The sequence below is a fragment of the Sus scrofa genome, chromosome 9 (genome assembly GCF_054392235.1).
Source record: "Sus scrofa isolate SSC_HxYL_T2T_F1_AM1 chromosome 9, Sscrofa_HxYL_maternal_Yorkshire_Landrace_v2.0, whole genome shotgun sequence".
Classification (NCBI taxonomy): Eukaryota; Metazoa; Chordata; class Mammalia; order Artiodactyla; family Suidae; genus Sus; species Sus scrofa.
This window is the reverse complement of record NC_139391.1, coordinates 36393949-36412458: the sequence shown is the minus strand read 5'-3', so window position 1 is coordinate 36412458 and position 18510 is coordinate 36393949. Positions and strand designations below refer to the sequence as shown.

The window sequence follows — 18510 nt, the reverse complement described above, 5'->3', positions numbered from 1 at the left end:
TCTTGGAGCACTTAGTAAATTGAAGTGATTGCCATTTACCTGCCTCTCTTCACCAAGGATTGATCTTTTCCAGATCAGCAGCGTTTTAGCATCTTTCTGGTCCTTTGGTCGTCTCACTTCTTGAATGATTATTAAGTGGACTTTGTCTTTGGCCCCGGTTCAGAACATTTAAGGGGAGCTTGAACTAAAAAGTAAGGCCTTTTACGCAGACACCTATATGTAAGGAGTGTTATCCTACCCTGCTCTGCCCTTTTATGCCCCTCAGCCTTAACTTTGGTGTTTCCCCCTTGCTTGCTCCCTTTGGGAAGGGGCAGAGAAGTTCCAGTCTGGGCATCCCAAATTAAACTCAGAATTCACTGTTCCAATGAAGCAATGTTATGAATGACATTCAGCAACAAAATAATAAATCCAAGCCTCGCGCCCTGGTTTAAGGAAGTTGAAAACTGGTGTTTTAACCAGCCTGTAAAATACCACTTTCATGGAAGATGTGTTTTCAAACATCTGGCCTACACACAAGCCTTTGAAACAACACACTCTTAAGTTGATAACCTCCTATAAATTCTTTCTCAGCCTATTAGAACAATATTGATTTTTCAGTATTTTATGTAAATATTCATGCCCTTAAAAAGATCCTGCTGAATAGTGTAACAGAATTGCTATATTTCTCCCTCCTGTTATGTAGAGGTAATAAAGTGTGCGATTGGACTGTGGTAATACCATAAGAAGAGAGGCTCTGCTGGTGCCATTTTCACTATTTGCGTTTCGAATCGAGATTCCTTTTTGTGGACAAGTTAAATTTTCTCACTTTTATGATACTATTGTCTCGGAGAAGCTGTAATTTTGGTATTTCCAGCAGGTGGCGCTCTAACAACTATAAAAAAGACCTGCATCAGAAACAATAATCTTTCATTTTATATTGCCTCCATGATATTCTGTTAAATCAAAGGGTTTTGTTTTAAAAGAGGGTATTAAGATGACTGTCCTTAGCAGGTATTGCTTTTGGTTAACAGTTGAAGAATGCAGGTCTCAGGAAAGTTCAAAATATCCTTTGCAGGTCCCACGGTTTGGTGGCTAAAGTGAAAACAGGATCCAGGATTCCTTTCAGTTTAGCAGCAGCTTGAAGTTGCCACTGCTTCTTGAAACAGTAAGTTCTGAGGGGGCCGTGGTTCCTGGGGAACTGCCGAGCTAATGAATGTAAATGCATCTCCAGTGAGACTAACTGGGAAGATTTTCCTGTAAAAACTAGCTTAATGGTGCAGTTTTCTCTGCGGCTCTGGATCCTGCGTCTGTGTGAGGTCTTCTGTATGCCTAGTCACGATTGTCTTTTCTATCATTACGGTGATGTGCCATTTCCATCCACATTTAATCACTTAGTATCTAGGCATATCCTCAGCCCTCAAAAGATACCAATAAATCAGGGAAATTCAGCAGATAGCCACTTAGCTGATTAAAAGGCAAGAGATTTATGAGGAAATTAGGTAATGCTGAACATGCAGTTCTCCAGTAGTCCTTTTATAGTGTTTTTGAGGTCTGAAGCAGCTTTACTCCTCTTGATATACCAAAAATATAGAATAGCAAAATTTTTCCTATAGGGTCTAATGTCCCAAAGTTTCTTCTCCCAAGGCCTCCATCATGGACTTTATTCCTGGTTTAAATATTACCCTCCTCTAGCAATCTTTCATGTGTAGACACTTCTGGAGAAAGAAATTGGAAGGAGGAGAGAAATGATACAAATGAAAAACATAGGTCATTTGAACAGTTATTGACTCCAATGGACCACAGCGAGCCTTCAGATAGTGCCATGTAATCATCACTTGATCAGCTATTATTCACACCTGCCCAATGGGGAGGCCAGATTCAATTCACCAGGTGAGGTTAGAGGGCATGCAGTGCTAGTAGCTGGAGTGTGGAGGCCCACTTTCCCAGGCCTTGGATGTTGCTTTCTTTCTACTTGGTGACAGGGCTTTTCCATGTTAGCCTGAGTATTTTACATTGTTTCAGATTCATATTCTGACTTTGGCCTTGTGACTCCATGTGGGACTTTATCCACCTAAGTCTTCCTGAAAAGCCTGCTAGGCCAGTGTATGGACCTTCACATGAGGGGGGACACGCAGACACACACACACCACTGTCACCACCATCACCAATTCCTCCTATACACCCCCTGCAATCTTATTTTTCCAGAAATTGCAATTTGTTGATAAGATTGATTGCAGCAGCTTCAGGGAATCTGCCCTCACGCCTGATACACATCTGGAGGCATTTCTGTAGAATGTCATTTTCCTAGTCCACTGTTGGATTAAGTGTACAGGTAGACCTCATTTTATTGTGTTTTGCTGTGACTGTATTTTTACAAATTGAAGGTTTGTGGCAACCCTACCATAAGCAAGTCTATCGGTGCCATTTTTCTAATATCATTTTCTCGCTTCGTGTCTCTGTCACATTTTGGTAATTCTTACAATATTTTTGACTCTTTCATATTATTATATTTGTCATGGTGATCTGCAATCAGTGATCTTTGATATTGTAATTGTTTTCAGCACTGTGAACTGTGTCCTATAAGACAGTAAACTTAATTGATAAATGCTGTGAGTGTTCTGACTGCTCCAGTGACTAGCTGTTCACCCATCTCTATCCCTCCCTCTGGGCCTCGGTATTCTCTGAGACACAACAATATTGAAATTAGGTCTATTAATAACCCCAAAAGGCCACTAAGAATCCAAGTGGAAGAAAGAGTCACATATCTCTCACTTTAAATCAAAAGCTAGAAGTGATTGGAGTTCCCTGGTGGCCTAGAGGTTAAGGATTTTGTGTTGTCACTGCTGTGGCTTGGGTTGGATCCCTGGCCTGGGAGCTTCTGCATTTTGTGGTCATGGCCAAAAAAGAAAAAGAAAAGAAATGAAATGATTAAGCTTAGTGAGGAAGGCATGCTGAAAGCAAAAAAAACTAGGCTTCTTGTGCCAGTTGGCCAAATTGTGAATGCAAAGGAAAAGAGTTTTGGGAGTTTTAAAATAAATTTATTAGAGTACAGTTGATTAAAAAGTAGTGTTTCAGGGGAACAGCAAGGTAAATCAGTTAAAAGGAAAAGTTCTTGAAGGAAATTATAAGTGCTACTCCATTGAACACATGGGAAAAAAAAAAAACAAAAAAACGGTGAAACAGCCATATTGCTGATATACAGAAAGTTTTAATGGTCTGGATAGAAGATCAAACCAACCACAACGTTTCCTTAAACCAAAGCCCAATTCAGAGCAAGGCCTCTTCAATTCTGTAAAGGCCGAGACAGGTCAGGAAGCTGCAGAAGAAAAGTTTGACGTTGGCAGAGATAGGTTCATGAGGTTTAAGAAAAGAAGCCATCTTCAGAGCTTCAATGGACAAGCCAACTCTCTTGTTAGATGTGTTAAATTGACTTTAACTTGAAGCCAGTGTTCATTTACCATTCTCCAAATCCTAGTACCCTTAAGAATTATGCTAAATGTACTCTACCTTCACTCTAGAAATGGAATAACAAAGCCTGAATGAAGCACATCTGTTTACAACATGATTTACTGACTTATAAGCCCACTGCTGAGATCTTTGGCTCAGAAAAAAAGATTCCTCTGAAAATACTACTGCTCATTGACAATGCACCTGGCCGCCCAAGAGCTCTAAGGCAGGAGTACAGTGAGATTAATTTAATGTCTGTTTACACGGCATTCATTCTGTATCCCATGGATCAATGAGTCATTCCAACTTACAAGTCTTAAAACTTAAGGAATACATTTCATAAGGCTGCACCTGCCATAGATGGTGATTCCTATGATGGATCTGGGCAAAATCAATTGAAAACCTTCTGGAAATGATTCACCATTCTAGATGCCTTTAAGAACATTCATGATTCATGCTATTAGGTCAAAATACCATCATTGACAGGAGTTTGCGGAAAGTTAATTCCAACCCTCATGGATGATTTGAGTGATTCAAAATGTCAGGTAACTGCAGATAAGGGAGAAAGAGCAAGAGAACTAGAATTAGGTGGATCCTGAAGATGTGACTGAGCTGCTGCAATCTCATGATAAAACTTGAACAAAAGAGGGGTTGCTTTGTATGGATGGGCAAAGAACGTGATTTTTTGAGATAGAATCTACTCCTGGTGAAGATGTTGTAAAGACTGTTGAAATGACAACAAAAGATTTAGAAGGTGATATGAACTTATTTAATAAAGCAGTGGCAGGGTTTGAGAAAATTGACTCCAATTTTGAAACAATTTCTACTGTGCGTTTGAAATGCTGTCAAACAGCTTTGCATGCTATAGAGAAATCATTTAGGAAAGGAAGAGTCAGGAATTTTCATTGTGGCTCAGCAGTAACGAACCTGACTAGAATCCAAGAGGATGTGGGTTCAATCCCTGTCCCCGTTCAGTGGGTTAAGGATCTGGCCTTGCCGTGAGCTGTGGCTGTGGCATAGGCCAGCAGCTGCAGCTCCTACTCTACCCCTACCCTGGGAACTTCCATATGCTGAAGGTGCAGCTCTAAAAAGACAAAAAAAGCATGATACTCAAGAACAACCGCTTGACAGTACTCGATTTGGTATCACTCAGGTCTGCCAGAGAGTGTTTTTAGTCTTTGAGAATTTGAAAATAAGTTCAGAGCTTTGGTTTTTGGCTGCCTCCCAGATAAAAGCTTCTACCCGGGGAACTATTAGAAATGCCAGCCAGAAGACTTAATATGCTGCTGCATTAAATCCTGAGAGAGATGGATTTCTTCATCTACATCTACAAAAGAACCGTAAACCAAATAGGCAGATAATCCTGGGTGAACTGGAGTTCACAAGTAGATTGGCAGCCCTGACCAGAGATCTCTTCTGGAAGAAACCACCGACTTGGGATCCCAAATCAGCCGGTGTAGATGGCGAGCACAGCTGGGTGCAATCCTGGCTTTTACTGTTGCTGAGTGAGCCTTGGGCAAGGGATTTCATTTGTGTGTGTGTTTTCTCTTCTGAAAATGGGAGGACTAAGTGAGAGCATGCCCGTCCAGTGCCAAGCACCTAGGGCACTGCCCCTCTGGCAATGTTTGGGGTCTACTGTTTTCTGACAGTGTTGGCTCTGCCACCTGGGCTGTGGTCACACTCCCTTCCTATCTTTCAGCTGTTTCAGGTTGCATTATCTCACTACCTCCCTTGTCATCTTGAGACACCCAGCTGTTTCTGCTGTAGACAGTGAAAGATGAAGATCCAAAAATAAAGGAAGTACAAAGTGATTTGTCGTTATTTATTTATTTTTTGCCTTTTTGCTATTTCTTTGGGCCGCACCCGCGGCATATGGAGATTCCCAGGCTAGGGGTCCAATCGGAGCTGTAGCCCCTGGCCTACACCAGAGCCACAGCAACGCTGGATCTGAGCCGCGTCTGCAACCTACACCACAGCTCACGGCAACGCCAGATCCTTAACCCACTGAGCAAGGGCAGGGACCGAACCCGCAACCTTACGGTTCCTAGTCGGATTCATTAACCACTGCGCCACGATGGGAACTCTGATTTGTTGTTATTAATGTCACAGATATAAACTGCTCCATAAAATGGGGGCGCAGCTATGTCACATTTGTTTTTACTACTAAATTACTCTAGAACTCATAATCTTATCAGTACGAAGTTCTCTTTTTAGGGGCTCTCTCCCTGCACCCGAAATTACCTGAAAAAAAAAAAAAAAAACAACCCAGTGGGGCTTCAGCAATTCTGAATGGGTGAGGGGGTGCTTTCATCAACTTTTGTGCCCTCGCAGGATGAGTTGTCTCCAATTCATCAGCCTCAGCTGTTTCTTCTCCCAACATATGGTATAACTGTGGAGGAACTGGTCCTCCAAAGACTGACAGAGGATGGCCTTCCTGTCTGGGGGAGGCCTTAGCTGATCTAGCTGTGCACAAACCTGTTATGGTTCTTGATGGAGAATGAATGAGCAGAGCCTGTTGAAGTAACCAGGCATGTTGCAGTCCTAATACTCAGCTCTGGAACTTACACACAGTCACCTCTTAAGGTGTCAGCTGGGCTTAGGAACTTAAAAGATCAGGTTGAAGTGTCTACTGCCCAGAACTACTGACTTCCTTTCCTGTCCAGCGGCCCAACTTTTACGGGTCAAGCAGTTTTAAATTTTTTTTTTTTTTTTTTGGTCTTTTTGCCATTTCTTGGGCCAATCCCCCGGCATATGGAGGTTCCCAGGCTAGGGGTCCAGTCGGAGCTGTAGCTGCCGGCCTACGCCAGAGCCACAGCAACACTGGATCCGAGCCACGTCTGCGACCTACACCATAGCTCACGCCAATGCCAGCTCGTTAACCCACTGAGCAAGGGCAGGGATCGAACCCACAACCTCATGGTTCCTAGTCAGATTTGTTAACCACTGCACCACGACGGGAACTCCAGTTTTAAAATTTTCAATTCTCAAGCAATGAGATCCTGCTATAGACCACTGGGAACTGTATCTAGTCACTTGTGATGGAGGATAATGTGAGAAAAAGAATGTATATATGTATGTGGAACTGGGTCACTTGGCTGTACAGTAGAAAATTGATAGAACACTGTAAACCAACTGTAATGGGAAAAAAATCATTTAAAAAATAAAATTTTCAATCCTCAAAATGGAATAGTTCCCTGTCTAACCAGCAAGTCCTTCTAAGGGATGCAATACTTAAGACTTTGTGTGCCATGGAAGGTAACTCACCTTTTTAGGAATGATTCCCCCCAAAGATTCCAGTGTGTTCACACCAAATTCTGAGACAATGACTATTTTCAATGAATTAAACTTTCTTACTCCCTTCCAAAGGGAAGCTGATCTCCATGAAGTTAGGGTAGTTTTATGGTACTCTCCTGGCTGAAAAAGAGAAAAAAAGCCCCCATGAATTTATTATCTGGAAGGTCACTCCACTATGTGAAATTTAGGATGATTTACACTTAATAAACTATTAAGTTTGAAAAATCTGTTTTTCATCAAAAGTACAACACCTGCTGGGAATCTTTCCTCTGACAGGATTAATAACTATTTGTGCGATTTTTTTTTTTGTCATAGCAATAAAGTTTATTGCCAACAGTATTATTTCAGTTTTTTGGCCCAATGGAATGATTAGTTGTGATTTATTTACAGCAATGAAACTTTACATTTCATTTTATTATCTTTCTATTTCATATTTAGTTTCATGCCCTCAATCTCTCTCTCTTCTTTTCTTTTCTTTCTTTCTTTCTTTTTTTTTTTTTTGCTTTTTAGGGGCACACCTGAAGCATACAGAAGTTCCCAGGCTAGGGGTCTAATTGGAGCTGCAGCCGCTGGCCTACACCACAGCCACAGCAATGTGGGATCCGAGTAGCATTTGTGACCTATACCACAGCTCATGGCAACGCCATATTCCTGACCCACTGAGAGAGGCCAGGATCGAACCCACATCCTCATGGATACTAGTCTGATTCCTTTCCACTGCGCCACAATGGGAACTCTATGCCCTCAATCTCTTGGTGTCAACTCCTGCCTCTCAGTCACTCTCCAGCCCTCATTTGATACTCACTTTGCTAGTCAGCTGCTGTCTTTCCACCCACCTGTCTCCATCATTTGGATGATCTGTGCCCATGAGGATAAATTACCTACACTCTAACTCACAATTTCCTTATCTCCTCATGCCAATGACTGTTAAAGGTAAATTAAGGAATACTCTCAACCATTATTTCCATATTACATCTGTGTTTTGTTATCACTCAGAAGTTCTCTACCTTTGTGCCTTAAATTCCCATATTCTGGAGTTCCCACTGTGGCACAGCAGGATCAGCTGCGTCTCTGCAGTGCTGGGATGCAGGTTTGATCTCCCACCCAGCACAGTGGGTTAACAATCTGGCATTGCTGCAGCTGTGGTGTAGGTCACAACTATGGCTTGGATCTGATTCCTGGCCCAAGAATGCCATAAGCCTTGGGGTGGCCACAAAAGAAAAAAAAAAATCCTATATTCTTTATTCAGAGCACAATTTACATCTTCAAATTCTGCACACTTGTTTTTCAAGTTCTTCTGATCTCTTAACTCTTTTTTTTTATTTTATTGGAGTATAGTTGACTTACAGTGTTGTGTTAGTTTCAGGTGTACAGCTAAGTGAATCAGTTATATACATATCTGTTCTTTTTCAGATTCTGTTCCCATATAAGTTGTTAATGAATATTGAGTAAATTTCCCTGTGCTGTACTGCAGGTCCTTGATACTTCCCTATTTTCTGTATGGTAGTGTGTGGCATGTTGATCCCAACCTCCTAATATATCCCTCCCCACAACATTTCCCCTTTGGTAGCCACTGATTTGGCTTCTAAATCTTTGAGTCTGTTTCTGTTTTATAAATTCTTCTGTATCATTTTTTATTAGATCATATATATTAGTGATCTCATATGATATTTGTCTTTATTTGTCTGACTTACTTCACTTAGTTTGATAATCTCTAGTTCCATCCATGTTGCTGCAAATGGCATTATTTTGTTCTTTTTTTATGGCTGAGGAGTATGCCACTGGACTATATATACCACATCTTCTTTACCCATTCCTCTGTCGATGGACATTTAGATTGCTTTCAAATCTTGGCTATTGTAAATAGTGCTGCAAAGAACACTGGGGTGCATGTGTCTTTTTGAATTATGGTTTTCTCCAGATATATGGCCAGGACTGGGATTGCTGAATCATATAGTAGTTCTATATTTAGCTTTTTTAAGGAACCTCCATTCTGTTCTCCATAGTGGTTGCACCAATTTACATTCCCACCAATAGTGTAGGAGGGTTCCCTTTTCTCCGCACCATCTCCAGCATTTGTTTTTTGTAGACTTTTTGATGATGGTCATTCTGACTGGTAGGAGGTGAAACCTCATTTTAGTTTTGAATTGCATTTCTCTAATAATTAGTGATGTTGAGCATCTCTTCATATGCTTTTTGGCCACCTGTCTGTCTTCTTTGGAGAAATGTCTGTTCAAATCTTCTTACCATTTTTATTTTTATTTTTATTTATTTATTTATTTATTTATTTATTTTTTTTTTGTCTTTTGTTGTTGTTGCTATTTCTTCGGCCGCTCCCGCGGCATATGGAGGTTCCCAGGCTAGGGGTCGAATCGGAGTTGTAGCCACCGGCCTACGCCAGAGCCACAGCAACACAGGATCCGAGCCGCGTCTGCAGCCTACACCACAGCTCACAGCAACGCCTGATCGTTAACCCACTGAGCAAGGGCGGGGACCTAACCCGCAACCTATGGTTCCTAGTCGGATTCGTTAACCACTGCGCCACGACGGGAACTCCCTTCTTACCATTTTTAAATTGGGTTGTTTATTTTTTTTTTTATATAAAGCTGTATGAGGTTTTTATGTATTTTTAAGATAAAGCCCTTGTCAGTCACTTGATTTGCAAAGATTTTCTCCCACTCCGTGGGTTATGTTTTCATTTTATTTATGGTTTCCTTTGCTGTGCAAAAGCATTTAAGTTTAATTAGGTCCCATTTGTTTATTTTTGTTTTTAATTTTCATTACACTAGGAGGTATATATGAAAAGATGTTGATGCGATTTATGTCAAAGAGAGTTTTGCCTATGTTTTCCTCTAACAGTTTTATAGTATCTGGTCTTATGTTTAGGTATTTAATCCATTTTGAGTTTATTTTTGTGTATGGTGTTAGAGAGTGCTGAACTCTTATTCTTTAATTACTTAAATTTTCCCCTTTGAATACTCTTTCTCCTTCCTATTCTGCCTAGAGTATGTGAGGGATTGCTTGGATTTCTTCCATTTTCACCTATACTTTTCATTTCCTTGCACCCACATCCTGCCCAGCAAAACCCCATTGCTGGATCAATCATATGATATAGCATTTTTTATGACTTTCCATACTGAGAGATGTAGATTGGTTCCAACCTGACAATCCCTACCCCATAATCTGTCCTCAATTACCTGCTTATCATCTCTGGTCTAATTTAGGAAAAGTGCATTGGAGAATTCCCAGGGTTAAGAGTCTGGTCATCTTCTATCCAAGTCAAGTGTTCTTATATGACTATACCTTCTACCAACAAGACAGATGATTCACCTGTCAAACTTCTTGAATGTATAATAAGCAACTGCATTCCTCCATTCAGAATGTACTGTTAATTTGCTACCTTCTGGCAGGCTAAGGACTAGTTCAAGAAGTTTTCTTGTAAGTATTAGACCTCAGATACCAGTATTCAAGTGGCATGTGTACCATATCTCCCTCATACTTACATTCTGCCCTACTGTGCTGAAAGGTGGGGTACAACCCCAGGGGCCCTTTGAGATAACGGAGGTTGTCCATCCCGTGACCTTCTATTAACAAGAATGTAATGTGGTTGTATTCTAAGAAATATGTACTTTATAGATCTCCATGAGGATTCAAGAATGATGTCTGACACTTAGTAGGCATTCACAAAAAAGAATTTCCTTTTCTACCCGTGCTTATGGATAATGCGGAGGAATTACAAACTTGGAAGAAAATTGTGCAGTGGTTCAGTATTTAGGTTTTGGAGAAACACCTGGATTTGAATTTCATATATTCTTTGTGACTTTGGGTAAGTTCCTTAACCTCTCTGAGCCTTAGCATTCTCACTTCAGTAGTTTCACCTGCAGGATTATTTTAGGATTTAGAATGTGAAGGGCTCGGCATGGTGCCTAGCACATAGTAAACACTCATTAAGGACATTATCTGACTTTGGTGCTGTACTTTAAAATCAAAAGAATACATTGTACATAGTTGATGCTCAATACATTTCTGTTGAATTTATTTAATTCCAGAAAATTATCTTTTTGGGGTGGATTTTCATGCTAGGGGTTCATTTGGTCTTTTAAAATAAGCTTTCCTCTAATTTACACAAATGATTGATTATTGTAATGAAAAACTGAAGAAGATAAGAATAAGGAAGTCACAAAAAAATTTTTCCAAATCCTTCCAACCAGAGACACCATCAATAATTTGGTGAATAATTTTCCATGTTTGTATGCATATAGATATATGATTAAAGTATACACATATACACACAAATTTACATGTATGGAGCTGTATATAGTATATAGCATCTTAAAATTTTCTTTTCTTTTTTGTCTTTTTAGGGCCGCACCTGTGGCATATGGAGGTTCCCAGGCTAGGGGTCTAATCAGAGCTACAGCTGCCAGCCTACGCCACAGCCACAGCAACTCCGGATCCAAGCTGCATCTGTGACCTACACCACAGCTCATGGCAATACCAAATCCTTAAGCCACTGAGTGAGGTCAGGGGTTGAATCCGCAACCTCATGGTTCCTGGTCGGATTTGTTTCTGCTGCGCCACGATGGGAACTCCCTAAAATTTTATTTTTTTGATTCAACAAGGTGTCATAGATATTTTTATAATGCAGAGAGTATCTTTCTAAGGGTTGAATAGTGTTTCCTTGAATGAATACCCTGGGGCCTGGTAAGTCAGAGAACTAGACAGTAGATGGCAGTGTTGAAAAGAAAATTTTGGAAAATAAATACTGGCATGACACAGAAACTAGAGGCCTGTGGGACTATATTCGGCTGAATCCTGTTATTGACATTCCGATAATGAGTCATGGCCATTTATCTAATTAAGATTGTATTACTTTGGAGGCTCCATATTCTCCCAGCTTGGCCTGCAGACATCAAGCTTCTAAGACTTAAAGATTTGTAAGACTGCATTCAAATTTGTTTTACCGTCCATCTGTGAAACTGAAAATCTGCCCCCTGTGGAAGGAATAATCTACTTGCCATTTCTTTCCCAATCTCTCCTCAACCCCCATAGCAGACACAGCAGATGGGTTGACACTCTTGCTGCCTCCCCAAAAAGCAAGCCTGATTCTTGCACTGTATCTGTCACAGCAGAGGAAGCTCTGCTCCATGGAAGTTTGGCAAGAACCTGACTGCCTGGCCCAGGATATTCTGGATGGTGCTTCAGTTTGAGATTCCAAGTTCCAGAAAACTTAAGCCAACTCTCCTGGGAATTTTTATTCCCCATAGCAACTGCAACCACAGGGAGATAACAAGTCAACCCGGATCTTCAGTTTCCTAGACTTATTTTGGTTTCTTTCTTTCTTTCTTTTTTTTTTTTTTTTTTTGTAAATTTGTAATTTTGTAAATTTTTTATTTTATGCCCATCAAATTACCCATGACATTTTTTTTTACAGAATTAGAACAAATAATCCAAAAATTTATATGGAACCATAAAAGACCCAGAATTGCCAAAGCAATCCTGAGGAACAAAAACCAAGCAGAAGGCATATAGGAAATATTATAAAGCTAGAGTTATCAAGACAGTATGGTACTTGTACAAAAACAGACATAGAGACCAATGGAACAGAAATAAACCCAGTTACCTATAGTCAATTAATCTTTGATGAAGGAGACAGAATATCAAATAGGAAAAAGATAGTCTTTTCAGCAAGTGGTGCTGGGAAAACTGACAGCCACATGTAAATCAGTGAAACTAGAACACACTCTCACACCATGCACAAAAATAAACTCAAAATGGCTTTAAGACTTGAACATAAGACAAGACACCATTAAACTCGTGGAAGAAAACACAGGCAAAACATTCTCTGACATCAACCATACAAATGTTTTCTTAGGTCAGTCTCCCAAGGCAACAGAAATAAAAGCAAAAATAAACCAATGGGACCTAATCAAACTGGCAAGCTTTTGCACAGCAAAGGAAACCATAAAAAACAAAAAAACAAAACAAAACAAAACAAAACCAAAAAGCCTATGGAATAGGAGAAAATAGTTTCAAACAATGCAACTGACGCCTTAATCTCTAAAATATACAACTTATACAATTCAAAAGCAAAAAAAAACAATAACCCAACTGAAAAATGCCCAAAGGAGTTCCCGTCGTGGCGCAGTGGTTAACGGATCCGACTAGGAACTATGAGGTTGCGGGTTCCGTCCCTGCCCTTGCTCAGCGGGTTAACGATCCGGCGTTGCCGTGAGCTGTGGTGTAGGTTGCAGACGCGGCTTGGATCCCGAGTTGCTGTGGCTCTGGCGTAGGCCGGTGGCTACAGCTCCGATTCAACCCCTAGCCTGGGAACCTCCATATGCCGCGGGAGTGGCCCAAGAAATGGCAAAAAGACAAAAAAAAAAAAAAAAAAAAAAGAAAGAAAAATGCCCAAAGACCTGAATAGACATTTCTCCATAGAAAATATACAAATAGCCAACAAACACATGAAAAAATACTCAACATCACTGATTATTAGAGAAATGCAAATCAAAACTACTATGAGGAACCACCTTTCAGCAGTCAGAATGGCCGTCATTAATAAGTCCACAAATAACAAATGCTGGAGAGGGTGTGGAGAAAAGGGAACCCTCCTACACTATTGGTGGGAATGTAACTTGGTATAACCACTATGGAAAACACTATAGAAGTACCTCAGAAAACTAAATATAGAACTACCATACGACCCAGCAATCCTACTCTTGGGCATATATCTGGATAAAACTTTCCTTGAAAAAGACGCATGCACCCGTATGTTCATTGCAGCACTATTCACAATAGCCAAGATATGGAAACAACCTAAATGTCCATCAACAGATGAGTGGATTAAGAAGATGTGGTATAGGGAGTTCTCTTTGTTTCTCAGTGGTTAACAAACCTGACTAGTATCCATTAGGGTATGATCCTCGGCGTTGCTCAGTGGGTTAAGGATCCAGCGTTGCCATGAGCTGTGGTATGGGTTGCAGACGTGGCTCGGATCCCTTGTTGCTGTGTCTGTGGTGTGTGACCACAAGGTCAGTTATTAGCTGAGCTGAAACTCTAGACTTGAATCTGCACTCTTCCCAATAGAGTCTACTGCACAAATACCAAGGGCTGTGTGTGTTTCTGTGTATGTGTGACGTGTGTTGGGATCAAAAGTAGAAAGTTTCTTTTTTTAATTTTTTAAATTTTTTAATTTTATGATCTTAATTTTTTCCATTATACTTGATTTACAGTGTTCTGTCAATTTCTACTGTACATCAAAGTGACTCAGTCAAATATATATGTATATTCTTTTTCTCATGTTATCCTCCATCATGTTGCATCACAAGTGACTGGATGTAGTCCCCTGTGCTATGTAGCAGGATCTCATTGCTTATCCACTCCAAATGCAATAGTTTGCAAGAATTAACCCCAAACTCCTAGTCCATTCTACTTCCTCCCCCACCCCCTTGGAAAACACAAGTCTGCTGTCCATGGTTGTGAGTCTGTTTCTATTCTGTAGATAGGTTCAACTGTGCCATATTTTATATTCCACATATGAGGAATATCATATGATATTTGTCTTTCTCTTTCTGACTTATTTCACTTAGTATGAGAGTTTCTAGTTCCACCATGTTACTGCAAATGGCATTATTTTGTTCTTTTTTATGGCTGAGTAGTATTCTGTTGTGTATTCCATTTCTTCTTATTCTTTTTTTGTCTTTTTAGGTCTGTACCCATAGCATATGGAGGGTCCCAGGCTAGCGGTTGAATCAGAACTATAGCTGCCAGCCTACACCACAGCCATAGCAACTGGAGATCCAAGCCTTATCTGTGACCTATACCACAGCGCATGGCAACTCCTGATCCTTAACTCACTGAACGAGGCCAGGAATTGAACTGGCATCCTCATGGATACCAGTCAGATTCATTTCTACTGCACCACAACGGGAACTCCCTGTAATTTATTTTTATCTTGTAACACACTGACTTCTCAAACCATCAGAATACTCTGTGATTCAGGGCATGAGGGTATTTTCAGAGTCAGAGCTCAGCCATGTCACATTCACTGACTAATTCCACACAGTCTATTATAGCAGTGAGTCATGGACACACATTTCATCTTACAGGAAGTAGCATAAGGGGAAGATAAGTGGCTTTATTCACACAGACTCTACTGAAAAGCAACAAGTCACACTTGCCCTGGAAGCTAACCCTTCTGGTTTTAGCTGGAGAAAACGTCTGTCTTAATTTCAGTGCTCGAATACGGAGAGCTTGAGGTGATGTTTTGGAAAAGGACATTGTTGAAACATTAAAGGCAATCTACCTCTTTCTGGGCACAAGCAACCAAAAAATAAAGTTAACTAGTGACCCAAATTAAACATTGTCAGTTTAATAATACTTGATTCAATTTAATTCAATTCATGTGTTGAATGTATTTTGATTCGATTAACAGCTTTTGAGTACCACTATCACTAGGGTATGTGAAAGATAAAGAAGTGTATGTGACTTCACCCTCACCTTCAGGAAATATACTCTACAGTAGACAAACATGTAACGACTCTATCCTCTGCTGTAGTTCAGTATACCCAGGGAATTTGTATATTTGCTCATCACCCTTTATCCTGTGCCTGGAACATAAAGGAGCTCATTGTTTTGGGATGAATATATGCATAATCCATGCAAGACAGGATGTGACAACGCTATCAAAGAGTGATGTTGGAATGCAGAAGGGCAAGAAGTAATGCCAATTCAAAGGAAAAAGCGAGAGTGCTGAGGGAAAGAAGTATGTGAGCAGAGTTTTGAGGGGCGGGTGGACTTTTGATGAAGAGAAGGAGAGTGACAGAGATTGATCACCCTAGTCCAAGAGGGAACATGATGAAAACAGGCAGGGAAGTCGAAAGAGACAAGGGAAGACAAACTTCGAAACAAAATGAAAAAAAGCACATAAAGACTTTCTGTAAAGCAGGGGCAGGCACTGCTTTAAGCACTTTAACAGCATGAAATCAATTAATTCACAATAATTATCCTCATCTAACTGAGGCACAGAAAGGATGAGTAATATCCAAGGTCACAGAATCACTAAGTGACAGAGCCAGCATTCAAACCCAGGCAATTAGTCTCCAGAGATTGTGTTAACCAGCTGTGGTGGGTTGCAAAAGTGAATGCCAAGGTTTTTTCTCTGTGTCCAAGGCCTGGAACTGGGACTTTGTGGTGCTTCCCATCAAGAGGGAGAGCCTACTTCTTTACGCCTTGGGTTTGGACTGATTTTGTGACTTGGTTTTGTCCATCATATGCAGGAGAACAAACACTGTGCCTGTTCCAAGCCTAGACCACATGTCTTTCTCTTTCACTGTAGAACCTTGCTTGCTACCAAGTGAACAAGCCTGCTTGTTGATGAGAAGCACATGGCCCAGTCATTTCCTTTATTCCAGGTGATGATAACCAATTCCCAGAACCACCCAGCTGAGCCCAGCCCAAACTGCTGACCCACAAAATCATAAGCTAAATAAATTAACTAAATCCTGGTTTATTACAGACAAGAGAACAGGCCCCAAATGGAGTCACTTATCTTAAGCCCCATGTCACCAAACTGAGATTCAGTTTCAGTTTCAGCTCTCGCAAAAATGTAATCCAGTTGATTGGGAATCGCCTGATCAGCACTAGTTGGGTCATCTAATTGTTAAAACTCTGCCATCCTGGAGTTCCCGTCGGGGCACAGTGGTTAACGAATCTGACTAGGAACCATGAGGTTGTGGGTTCCATCTCTGCCCTTGCTCAGTGGGTTAATGATCCAGTGTTGCCGTGAGCTGTAGTGTAGCTCGCAGACGCAGCTTGGATACCGAGTTGCTGTGGCCCTGGCGTAGGCCAGCAGCTACAGCTCTGATTGGACCCCTAGCCAGGGAACCTCCATATGCCTCGGGAGCAGCCCAAGAAATGGCAAAAAGAGACAAAAGAAAAAAAAAAAAAAAACCTCTGCCATCCACTAAAGGGAAGTGAGCTCTCTGGGCTCGGACCAGGTTTGCAGCGAAATGGCCAAACACACCAAGAAGGTTGGAATCATGGGTAAATATAGCACCTGTTGTGGTGCTTCCCTCAGGTAAATGGTGAAGAAAATTGAAAAAGGCCAGCACGCCAAGTACACTTGCTTCTTCTGTGGGAAAACCAAGATGAAGAGCCGAGCTGTGGGCATCTGGCACTGTGGTTCCTGTACCAAAACGGTAGCTGGTGGGAGGTCCTGTCACGGTGCAGAAGAAACAATCTGACTAGCATCCATGAGGATGCAGGTTTGATCCCTGGCCTCTCTCAGTGGGTTAAGGATCTGGCATTGCCCTGAGCTTCTGTGTAGGTTGCAGACATGGCTTGGATCCTGAGTTGTTGTGGCTGTGGTATAGACCAGCAGCTACAGTTCTGATTTAACCCCTAGCCTGGGAACTTCCATATGCCATGGTGTAGCCCTAAAAAGACAAAAAAAAAAAAAAAAAAGAAAAAGAAAGAAAAAGTAGCTGTGGTGCACCAGGGAACTCCCAAATATTTTGGTTTTTTTTCTCTTTTTATGGCCGCATCTGCAGCATATAGAAGTTCAGGGTAGGGGTAGATTTGGAGCTGCAGCTGAGGCCTATACCACAGCTCACAGCAGTGCCAGATCTTTAACCTACTGAGTGAGGCCAGGAATCAAACCTGTATCCTCACAGAGACTATATGGGTCCTGAACCTGCTGAGCCACAATGGGAACTCTCCTGAATTTTTGTTTGTTTGTTTGTTTGTTTTGTTTTTTAGGGCCAAACCTGTGGCATATGGAGGTTCCCAGGCTAGGGATCGAATTGGAGCTACAGCTGCTGACCTACACCACAGCCACAGCAATGCCAGATCCGAGCCGCATCTGTGACCCACACCACAGCTCATAGCAACGCCAGATCCTTAACCCACTGAGCGAGGCCAGGGATCGAACCCTCAACCTCATGGTTTCCAGTTTGATTTGTTTCCACAGTGCCACGACAGGAACTTTTTTTTTTAAACAGGTTATCTTAAGCCCCTAAGATTCAGAACAGGTTATTAAGCAGCAAGACTGACACTTGAATACACTAGGATGTTCTAAGTTACACTCTATTTACTTTATATAACACATTTTATGATGGTTTTGCATCTTGTCTTATAGGGATGGGATTAAAAAGCAGAGATTGTAGAAAGTTAATTTACTTAAAATCAAATGGCTTATAGGTGAAAGAGACAGGATTTTAATGTATAATATTTCAAAAGTCAAAGGTCAAATGAAACTTCAACTCATGCTGATAAGGAATAGAAGCTCCTTCTGGTTCTAGACAAGACAGTGAATTGGCTTTTTCTTCTAACTGAGCCATAGTCATAGTACAGAAATTAGAGAGGAGCACTAGAATTTGAAGTACTGGAGCAGAATCCATGAGAAACCCTTGGGGAAATGTAAAGTGTGAGCTGGTATGGGAAGGACAGCTCAGCATGGGATAGAAGACCAGGCTCCAGTAGGAGTGGGGCGGGAAACTCTTTTGTTCATTGAAGGCCCTGGTGTAATGTAGAATCGAAATGTATGCAGTCAGATAACTGAGTCTCTGCACATTCCCTCCTCTCTCCCATCTCCTCCTAAAAGGAAAAACAAATAAACAAGTAATACTGTTTTTCTTCTACTTCTGTACTTTACTTCCAACCCTACCTACCCAGAGTTAACATCAGATTCTACAAGTTAAAGGCCTCAGTCCCACACTTCCCCCATCCCCCTTAAGATGCCAATCACAAGTCCTAGATTGTCACCTGTATATTTATGGCTACTCAGGT

The 18510-nt window shown here is 41.1% G+C and overlaps 1 protein-coding gene across 7 annotated transcripts in view; it reads left to right on the top strand.

The window, feature by feature from the left end:
* Nucleotides 1-18510, top strand: part of SLC35F2 (solute carrier family 35 member F2) — a 98518-nt gene that overhangs the window by 53513 nt on the left and 26495 nt on the right. For 2 of the 7 annotated variants that reach the window (XR_014815172.1, XR_002335623.2), the window contains exon 8: nucleotides 1055-1144. Coding sequence is in view for 2 of the 7 variants with exons in the window: in XM_013979350.3 (XP_013834804.2) it covers nucleotides 1055-1075 (21 nt within the window). In the remaining 5 variants the exon portion in view is untranslated. Of the gene's footprint in view, nucleotides 1-1054; nucleotides 2588-3497; nucleotides 6609-18510 lie in introns of those variants that run through there. The other 5 variants (XM_013979350.3, XM_084975945.1, XR_014815173.1 and 2 more) reach the window with 4 other exon arrangements.